This window comes from Gavialis gangeticus, unplaced genomic scaffold, assembly GCF_001723915.1.
Source record: "Gavialis gangeticus isolate Ggan-Ray unplaced genomic scaffold, GavGan_comp1, whole genome shotgun sequence".
NCBI classification, from domain to species: domain Eukaryota; kingdom Metazoa; phylum Chordata; order Crocodylia; family Gavialidae; genus Gavialis; species Gavialis gangeticus.
Genome location: NW_017729032.1, coordinates 214358381 through 214368500, shown reverse-complemented (window position 1 = coordinate 214368500; position 10120 = coordinate 214358381). Strand labels below are relative to the sequence as shown.

Sequence of the window (10120 nt, the reverse complement as noted above, 5' to 3'; positions counted from 1 at the left end):
TAAAGACAAGCCACTGCCATGCTCTGAAGAGCTTTAATAGAGATTTGATTTGATTGCATATTGCAAGTGTTTCGCATCTCAAAGGAGCACCCAGCCACCAACCGAGTTCTTAAAGTGGTATCCTGGCTTAACTGATGTCAACAGCAAAACTTCAAAGCAGGCAGGATTTCAACCTTAATTGCAATGCTAAATGAAAACACAATTGCAATGCTAAATGAAAACGCAATTCCAGAAAAGTGAAAGTCACATAGGAGGGAAAAAAAACACTTTCCATTAAAAATCTCTATTAGATGGTGGTCAAACTGGCAAAAATGAAATCAATAAATCAATAATACATTATTATGCTGCTAAAAATAACTAGTGTTCATACTGGCTTCAGGCTAGTGGAATGGAACCATTTATGCTTCCTCACTGCTCCTTATTTACATTAGCTCAGACCTTCCAAATGAACAAATAGAGCACCAATAAACTAAGCTCCCCATTCTGTAGTATTCCATTTCATAAGTCTAAGATCAGTCTATAGCCCAACCTGTTGAGACATAAACACTACTATGTGGGTTATCAATGGCAATAAATCCATATTCTAGCAGGAGCCGCTGGTTATCATGAGGTCCATAACAGATAAACACTTCTTCATATTTTCTGCAGTGTGAATCCATCCTAATTTCATAACATCTCGTCTGCTCATTAAAGATGCCTTTCACCTTTGAGAAAGAAAAAAAGACATTTCGGTTAATGGCAGGGAAAAAAAGAAATACCACATCTAAAATACTGAAGACCAGCAATATTCATTGTTTTTACTGTACCATAATAAAAGGGTATAAATATCTAGCATTCAATGCAAACTGATATTGAAGATTAGAGTTTTCTTTGTTACACCCAGGGCCTATTTTCAGGCCAGCTGGGCTCAGATGAAAGATCTCCTCAAATCATTTATTTATCTACTTCTGCAATTTATATGCCATCCTTCCCAGCAAGGGTCAGGATGGCTTACAGCAAGGGGGACAGAATAACTTAAAAGGGCACCTAGAATAAGCAAAGCAAAGTAACAAATCAAAACAAAGCAGAGACCCACTAACTTACTTCTTGGCCTAGTTCTGGTTTCTAAATGACTGTCTAAACAGTAAGGTTTTGCAGTCCTTCTGAAAGATGCCCAGGCTCGGGCTGATGGGCTTCAAGAAGGAGGGAGTTTCAGAGATGAGCAGCTGTGGGAAATCACCTCCCATGTGTTTTTCCCAAGCAAACTGGGTGTACTGATAGTACTTGCAGGAAATTCCTCTTGGCTGGCTTAGGGATCATGATGGGGTATCGGGGAGAAGGCAGTCCCCTCGATATGTAGGTCCCAAGCTGTTTACGGCTATATAATTCAAAGTTCTTATGCCCAGAAGGCTACTGAGAGCTAACGCAGACACTAGAAGACTGGAGTTATGCGTTCCTGGTGACCCACTCCCATCAGGAGGTCTGCAGCATTCTACGCCAGCTGCAGTCACCAGATGGTTTTTAAGGGCAGCCCCACATAGAGTGCATTGCAATAGTCTACCCTCAAGATTACAAAGGCAGGGCTGATGGTGGTCAGATCAGATCCGAAAGGTCAGCCTTCTCATCAGATGGAGTTGGTGAAAGGCACTCCTAGCCAGCACTGCCATCTGAAGATCCAGAATTGCAAATCACATACCATATCCAAGAAGCAGAGCACAAAAAGGCCCACTCAGGGGACACAGAGTCAAAGATGGCTCTTACTGATGTGCTGCCATGATTCCATGCAGTTACATGAGCCAGTTTGACCCCTGGGATGAATTAGACCTGCCAGGGTTTGCTCTCGTGTATAACATCCTTCTGAGGACTTCCCTTAGGCTGGTCTGCACCCAGAAGTATTAGTCATTCCAGAAACCATTCCCTTGACGTACCTGTTTTGCTGAACCTTGAGAGAGGGCACTGTAGGGCTGCTTACAACAGGCCAACACAGTGGTTATACTGAAAGCAATCCTCTACCTGAGACTTGTGGATGCTTCATGTGCACCAACATAGTGGTGTACTGAAGTAAAGGTACCATGGGAGGGAGAATGTATTCCTATTTGACTCATAAAAATCTTACTTATTGTAATACTCCAAGTAACACGGTATGTTTCCATGGCATATGGAAGCTCACGCATACCCAGCTACAGTTTTAATCCAGACATGACCTCTCAGTGAAACCCCATGTTCTCAACTTAGTGGACACAAAAATGTGTGTGCTGTATCAAGTAACACGATTGACAAGTTAATGTCACCTTTGCTTGTTCTTACCTGAACATTTGGACTATGATTGAGCAGATCTAAATAAGGAGCTAGTGCATAAATATTTGGCTCTCTAGAGAAGCATTCCTTCTGTGGCTGTTTCATGTACACTGTTCTTGTATTAATGGTACACCAAGCCCACAGCAGGGCATCATAGGTAAAAACTGCCTCTACATTCTCTGTTAACAAAGGCTGCAGGGAAGAGAAGAAAGGCTTGGACGAGGAGTGAAGCTCCTGGACCACTGTTCTTTGCTCCTGAGCCTTCCTTCTTAAGGGATCAGGAAGAAGTTTCACTACTTCTTGTTTCAAACAAGCAGGACAGGTATATGTCTTTGGTAGAATGTCAAGGTAAGGCTTCCACGGAGATCTTTCCCCAGTGTGTTTCTCTGCTATTAAAAATGTACAAAGTGCTATCAAAGGAGACAGGGGAGGCTTCCATCTATAGAACAAACACAACAGAAATACAAAGGTGTGAGAGAGAAAATCCTACCACCACCATTCTTTCAAAAACTGGGGATTTTAACATACAATTTCAATGACAAACTTCTTTTGTTGTTCACCTCTAAATGTCTTTTTCATTATTTCTATTTTTGTAATTTTACTGGCATGCTGTGAAAATGAATTCAAATAGTACAAGTTGTTTAAAACATGTAAAATACTCTTCAATATTCTACAGTAGCTTCTGTTCTGAAATTTCAAAGAAATTGAAATACATTAATTTAGTGCTTTGTGTCCTCATTCCCTTACCATATGCATGTTCAGTAATTGTGGACAAGTATACAGATCCAGGTATATAAGAGCTTTAAAGCTTTACCTGTTTGAATAGTTGCTCTTTACTATTCCTTATACACTAGTTAGTTTGCTGTTTGAACTGGTGTTAAAGTTTTACGCTATACAAAGGAAATACTCAGACAAGTATAGCGTAAAACTTTAACACCAGTTCAAACAGCAAACTAACTAGTGTATAAGGAATAGTAAAGAGCAACTGAGAAACTTCTTAAGGAACTGCTTCTTTTCCTCCACTTACCTTACAATGTATTTCCCAAGGTAACTATTAAGGACAGTGGCAGTGGTGAGTAAGCATTTTTCAGGCAATGAAATAATCAACTCTCCTGCCTTTGGGGAAAAAATCAGAGTAAAAGTTAGATGAACAGTTTGTGGGTAACTGGTGACTGGCTAACAAGAATCACCTCTCCCCTTGCCAGAGGGGAAAGCATTTCAAGCTAGAATCTCTTACGCACCAGAACTCTCCTCAAGACAGGGGAAAGAGGACCCTTAAGGGACTATGCTCCACTCCACCACATCTCCTCTTTGATATGCCCTTTACACTAAATAAGCAGGCAGAACTGCAGGCACATGGCCTGGACACAACATCCCTGGACCTGCAGGAAGACCCCTTTGATGGAGGTATTTGCTAATGGACACCCTTGGGTACCAAGGGACTATTAACAACTGAAGCACAAGGTGTTATTTCATCAGCCTCCTCTCCCTTACGGAAAGTGCATGAGGGATCAGAAGTTGCTGTAACTTATGAAGGGGGCTTACTTAACAGACAACTGCTTCCTGCTCCTCAGAGTACAAAAGATATGCTCTCACACTGCCTCTGGACTATTAGGCTTTCTTAGGCACAAAATTGATTCTGGGCCAGAAAATCTACACCTGCTTCTACTGTTCATGAGGCACAAGTACTAACCTGAAAAGCTTTTGTGGTCAATAGTCCTCTTCCTGTATCTGAAACAGCACAGGAACAAAGAGAATGATTTAAATACAATTTACAGACTTGTCTTCCCCATAAAACTATAATAAACTAGAGTTCATTAAAACTGACCTGAAAAGGGAAACTTAAAAGCTTTAAAATTCTAATAAAATATAGAATCAGTGTCAGGGGCCCTTATGGACTTTCTCCATCTTGGGCGCATCTACACAAGACATTTATTGTGGAGTAGACTAATTCGCTCCACAGTACCTCTTGTGTCTACACATGGCCCTATGAGGCCACAGGAAACTAATTAACTCCACAGCAGGTTGTACTACTTGTAAATACAGATCTTGGTTGTACTTGTATTTACAAGTAGCACCCTGCTGCTGAGTATTTTACTCCACAGCACCGCACATGTAAATGCTGACAGGGCTGGCTAGGGCACAAGGGTGCTTCAGTGCAGGGGCTGCCTGCCAGCTAGCCCTCACTGGAGCACCCCCATGCCCCACCAGCCCCTCTGCTGCATGTTGAGCCAGGTCAGAGCAGCCCCAGGCTGGCAGGCTGGCCTCCCAGGCCCCCTGCCAGCCAGAACTGCTCTGACCCGGCTCAACGTGCTACAGTCCTGGGCACACATATAAAGGTGGTGCCCAAGAGCAATAAACTCTGGTGTCTAAGTGCCTGATTTTATTGTTTCACCTTAATAGCATGTGTAGACACAGCCCTTATGTATGAACTTTGTTTCTCTCTCCCCCGCTTCAGACTTGTCTCTGCTCTCTATCACATTCTTGAGGCCTTCTCTTTAACTCCTGCATCTAAACAATCTCCCTGTATTCTTCCATTTTGGAGACAAAAAGATAAATAACTGTTAAATTTCTCTGTAAAAACACATCTTTCTCCTTTGCTAGTGATGCTTTTTATGGGCCATTAGTCTTGTGCGCAAATTTTTAACCATGACCTTGCAACATTCTAAGCACAATGTTTTTCCTCAGTTTATGCTACATACCATCTGCTCTCTTGCAATTTAATGCTATTAGACTGTTCAAAGTACTGTATTTATTAAAGAAATAGGCATACATAAATGCCTATAGTAACATTTCCCAGTGCCTGACATGTATTGCTATCAACTTCAGTCTACATCCTAAACTTTGCTTACCATGTGCTGATATGTTTGTTCAATTAATGAGCAAGTTAAATGAGGAAATGCTAAGGTCCTGGCACTTATGCAACATACTTTACTCCTGCAAAGAGCCCTATTAACACTGAAGGCCTCAGTCCTATGTGAGTGGACCCCAAGGCCTTTACAGAATCCCACTGATTACATGCGTCTCCAAGGCACAAGCAGCACTGTCCAGAGATATAAGAGAACAAGTTAGCTCAGGTACTGGAAGTAGTATAGTTACATTAAAATGGCACTCTGGATAGGCCAACTAGCAATAAGCTGCTTTGAAGCAGAGCTATCTAGTCCAAACAAAGTACCACACTAATGCAGCTAGGCCAAGTTCTCTTGTTTAGAGCTAGGTCAGGTTTTTTTCCATGTTCCTCCACTATGCCAAAGACACAAACCCCAAGCATCCACCAGTAAGGAACAGCTTCCAGTTCTTGGGTCCCCAAATCTATTTATGAACTTACCCTTGTATACAGTTGCTTGAAGGACAAACGAGGCTTACTGTCTATAGGTCGGGACAACAAAGACCGATCCTTAAAGTCAACCAGTCAAGTAGGAATACAAACCACTGTCAGCATTAGACAGCCCTGGAGCAGCTGTATGTTGCCAGCCTTGTCCATTTTCAAGAGGCCTAACCCAAGCTGCAGAAATGTGGCTAAGCAGAAGGCCTCAAAGTCTGCTTCTGAGTAACCATAGTGTGAACCTTTACATGTGACAACTAGCTCAGTTAGCAAAGTAAAGAAAGCAATCCATATGCCTAACTAAAGCAGTAATGAAATACAATTAAACAAAGCACAAGCCTGAAAAGAGACAGTACAAGGGAAGACCATGCATGAATTAATCCAAATATACTATATCATAGCTTTATTTAAAATTAGTAGTAGTGATTGATGTAATCAAATGTATTAGATGCTATTTTGCTATAATAGATATATTTTTGTTAAGATGCTGAGATAATTTGTAAAAACAAAACAGCCTTGCATAAGAAGACTATAAACTAAGATAGAGAAAAAGCAGAAGTGTTGAACAGCATTCCACAATGGGGAAGAAAAGGACATAAGTCTCCCCAGCTGCTATAGGTGAGAATCTATGTTGTGCTGTCTCAAGTAGCCAGACACACTTTGGGATAAATGTTTGTTTTTGTATTTTGAAGTGCAAGCAAATAAAAGGCTGGCCTGTATACCTGTTTCTGCCTCTTTTATCAGAAGCCAACCTACAAAGTTACTTGTAATCTGGGTAACATGTAAATACTATCTGTAATTCATTAAAACTAAAACATTACCTGAAAATTGTGCTGGCTTTAAATGATTGTCTTCAAATCCCCTTTCTTTCAGCCATTTCTTAAGCTGTATATATTCCAATTTGTGACTATAGCTTACTAAATTAAGAAGAGAGAGTGATTATCTTATAGACCCATTTTAATTAAAATCATGGTGCTCTTATTATAGAACAATTTGATGCTATACAGAGAAGATGGGTATTTTTTAATAACATACAATAAGGCCTGAAGTAGGACAGTGAGAGAGCCTTCAGTCTGCTAAGTTCAGGATGTGGTAGCAGAGCAGCTAAGGCATCTTGCTATGGCTCTGAAGGCATGAGTGCAAGACCTGCACCAGGCTCAAAACAAACACTGCATCGCAGCAGGCTCAGCTGTCAATGTTACCTAGTTATTCAGACTGGGGAGTCAAAGGCAGCTGGCCATATCATTCAATGGTGTGCTGCTGGCTAAGAACTGGTATGCCTCATGCCCGCCAGCCCAGTGGGTTGTTTAGTTTGGATGGGCCTTCCTTTGTTAGATTCTGAACAACCCCTGTGGCTATTTATTTAATTGGAAATTGAAGGTATTCAGAACAACTACCCAGGGCTTTGCAGGATCAGACTTAAAGCAGTAGTGCTCAACCTTCTGGCTCTGTGGGCCAGAAGTGTGGTACATGGCCAGTCTGCAGGCCAGATCAGGCCCTGTGGCCTAGCACTACCTCCTTCTGTCCCCCATGAACTGGGATTGTGTCCTGGGGGCCCAGGACCACCCCCTTTGACCCCCAAGGTATAGATCCCGTGGCCTGACACTGCCCCTGAGCTCCAGGAATAAGTCCCAGGGGCCCAGCACCACCCCCTTCCCATCCCCTACCCACTGGGATTGGGGTTCTGGGGTCCAGCACCACCTGCATCTGATCCTGTGTGCTGGGATCCAATACCCCGTCCGATACGCTGGGCCCAGGGCTTTCTATGGATCTGGAAATGTGGCAGAAGGGGTGCAATGCCATCATCAAATTACTGGACCTGTGGGGAGCCCTGCAGGCTACATGACACAGCAACACAAGCCAGATGTAGATCATAAGCTGGGTCTGGACTCAAAGAATTTAAGAGGAATTACAGTGGCCTCCATCAACCAGAAACAGAATCCATAATGCCCACCCCTGGCAGACAGAAAATAAATGTTCTTTTGTATGTGACAGCTAGCATATGCAATCACTGTCTTTAAGTACATAGGGAATTTAGCAGATATGTACTGCAAGAATATATTTAGCTAATTAGCATTGCTGATTCCCTAAAAGTGAGCAAGCAATAGATTAAGATGTATAGTACCTCCACCTGAAGTCAAATCTTTAAAATGTTTTCTTCTTCTCTTTCTACCTGTCCGACCTCTACTCTTCTGCATGTTAAATATCAGATCTGTAGGTAATATATGTTGCTTATGCACACAACCTGAACAAGAAAAAGAAAAGTTGGATTCCTCAATTTTATTATTTCTTTTAGTATACAATACTCTTTTTTTTTTATTAAAGATAAGCAAAAGAAGTAAAGCTCTGCATTGTGAACAGAGTTGCATTTTTCAGCTTAGAGAATTTATCACAAGCTATCCCTTGCTAAAGGAGGAAAATTGAGAAAGGAGTCATCTTCAACACTGCTTGCACCAAGAACTTGGGACAGTTTCCTTTGGGGAAGACAGGCATTTCTATATTTAAAATTAAGGCAGTTTCCACTCAGAAACATCCATTACCCTACAGATAAGGTCATAAGGCAAATTATTGTCTCATATAAAATCCACACCAAAAATGTTTACTGTTAAAGAAAGGCATTTAAAAGTATGAAAATGATACATATGTTTACAAATATTCCATTACCATTACAATTATTTTATTCAGTGAATAATATTGGCATAAAAAATTCAACCACCACCTCAGTTCTGATCCACATGACACACTTATCAAATCTCTCATCATGTTCCTCAATAAACTATCAGAATATTATGTATACACACACACTTCTATTAATTAACGTATATTTAATGTATAATGCATATTTATTAATGCCATTAGTTTACAGATAATATTCCAATAGTCTATTGGAATTAATGAGAATATTGACCTATGGAAATTCATTATCCACACACACAGCACGTGTATGTGTCTGTGTATATACATACATACATACAATATAAAATCAGGGGTGGGCAATTATTTTGGGCAGAGGGCCGCTTACTGAGTTTTGGCAAGCCACTGAGGGCTGCACGACAGGTAGCCGGGGCAGATTAATATTAATGTTCCAAATTTTTAGGGGCCTTGCGGGCCGGATAGAATGGCCTGGCAGTCCACATCCAGCCCACATTTTGCCCACCCGATACACACACACGGTGTGTGTGTGTGTGCGTGCGTGCGTGCGTGTGTGTGTAAAACAAAAAAACTAAGTTTTTCACATTCCTGAAGCGTAGACTTTAACACTACCCGAAGTCAATTCCAGTCCTGGAACAGCCAAGGTTGAGGCCCACTCTCAGCCTGCAGCTGCCCGTGGGGAAAGCCCAGCTCGTTTCCTGGCTCCAGAAAAAGGCCCCGCTGCACAGGCCCCAAGGGCTTGGCTCCCCGTTAGGAACCTCTCCGGTCTGTCCCGTGACTGGGGGCAAGGGGCTGCTTGGGGACAGCCGGGGGGAAGGCAGGAGAGCCAAGACCAGCTGCACACAGACCAACCCACTTCCCCTTCCCGGGGTGGGCCCGCTCCCGCTTGGCGCCGCACTCACCGTCCGGCCCGGCCAGGCCCTGCTGCAGCCGCGCGGCTCCTCCCTTCCCGCCCCACGTTGCGCAGCGCAGACGGAGCAGCTGAGAGCAGGCCGGAGGTGAGTAACCCGCGCGGCTCCGGGGCCGGGGGTTTGAGCTCTCTGTTGCTTGCCCGGCCGGGGGTGGGGATTGAGCTATTGGGGCCGCCTGTGTTGCCCCTTAGCAGCGAGCCGGTGGCCTCCCTAATTCAGGTAGCCCTCTTGGCCCCCCTGACCAGCCAGAGCCTCTCCGCAGGGCTGCTCTTTCTCGGCTCAGTCTTGGTTTCGGGCAGCTCGCAGGGAAAACTTGGGGTCGGATCCTCCACGAGCATTGGGCTTTGTGTTTAATTACTTATTGGGCTTTCTTTCCCCGAAGTCCGAGGAGTTGGCTAGCTACTAAAAACTACTACCTCTGTCGTCTTTACTATTTGTTCTCTCCAGCAAGAGAGAACACGCATCACCTGCAGAGCATGACAAAGCGTTTTTAAACCCGAAAGTTTGCTCAGAAAATTTTTCTTCCAACTGTTTGAGTTGGTCTAATAAAAGATATCAGATTCACCCAAAGAACCTTGTCTGCCGATGTCCTTAGACCAACATGACTACAACCTACACCCCTGGCTACTAAAATGCATTCATTTGCAGCAGGGCTCTGAGTTGTAGCTGTGTTGGCGTAAGGTCGTAGGTAGACACAGTTCTTTGGGTAGATCTGCCCTCTTTTACTGGACCACCTAAATCATTGGAAAAATGGTTCTTTCCCTCTGCTTGAAGAAGGGTCTTTTTTACCTAACCACAGCTACAGGTACCAACCAGAAGGACAATGTCCCCCAACTCCTCCAGCAACTGAGGCACTCTTTGGCACAATTTTTTACTGGAAACATAAATGTCAAGCTTTCCAGTACATGCCTCTAGTAATTGTTGCATAAATTGCTGATTTTATCCCCTGGAGGCT

General features: G+C 43.1%; 2 protein-coding genes across 4 annotated transcripts in view; one reads left to right on the top strand and one right to left on the bottom strand.

Moving 5' to 3' along the window:
* Positions 1-9246, bottom strand: part of SETD4 (SET domain containing 4) — a 21499-nt gene extending 12253 nt beyond the window's left edge. For 2 of the 3 annotated variants that reach the window (XM_019524915.1, XM_019524916.1), the window contains exons 1-7: positions 9157-9246; positions 7728-7847; positions 6424-6519; positions 3971-4008; positions 3305-3393; positions 2287-2716; positions 530-704 (exon numbers count right to left, since the gene is read on the bottom strand). In XM_019524915.1, the coding sequence (XP_019380460.1) occupies positions 530-704; positions 2287-2716; positions 3305-3393; positions 3971-4008; positions 6424-6519; positions 7728-7800 (901 nt within the window). In that variant the 5' untranslated portion in view covers positions 7801-7847; positions 9157-9246. The remainder of the gene's footprint in view (positions 1-529; positions 705-2286; positions 2717-3304; positions 3394-3970; positions 4009-6423; positions 6520-7727; positions 7848-9156) is intronic. The other variant, XM_019524914.1, reaches the window with a different exon arrangement.
* The window catches only part of LOC109302951 (carbonyl reductase [NADPH] 1-like), a 10164-nt gene continuing 9270 nt past the window's right edge, over positions 9227-10120 (top strand). Inside the window, exon 1 of the mRNA XM_019524917.1 lies at positions 9227-9252. The gene's annotated coding sequence lies outside the window, so the exon portion shown is untranslated. The remainder of the gene's footprint in view (positions 9253-10120) is intronic.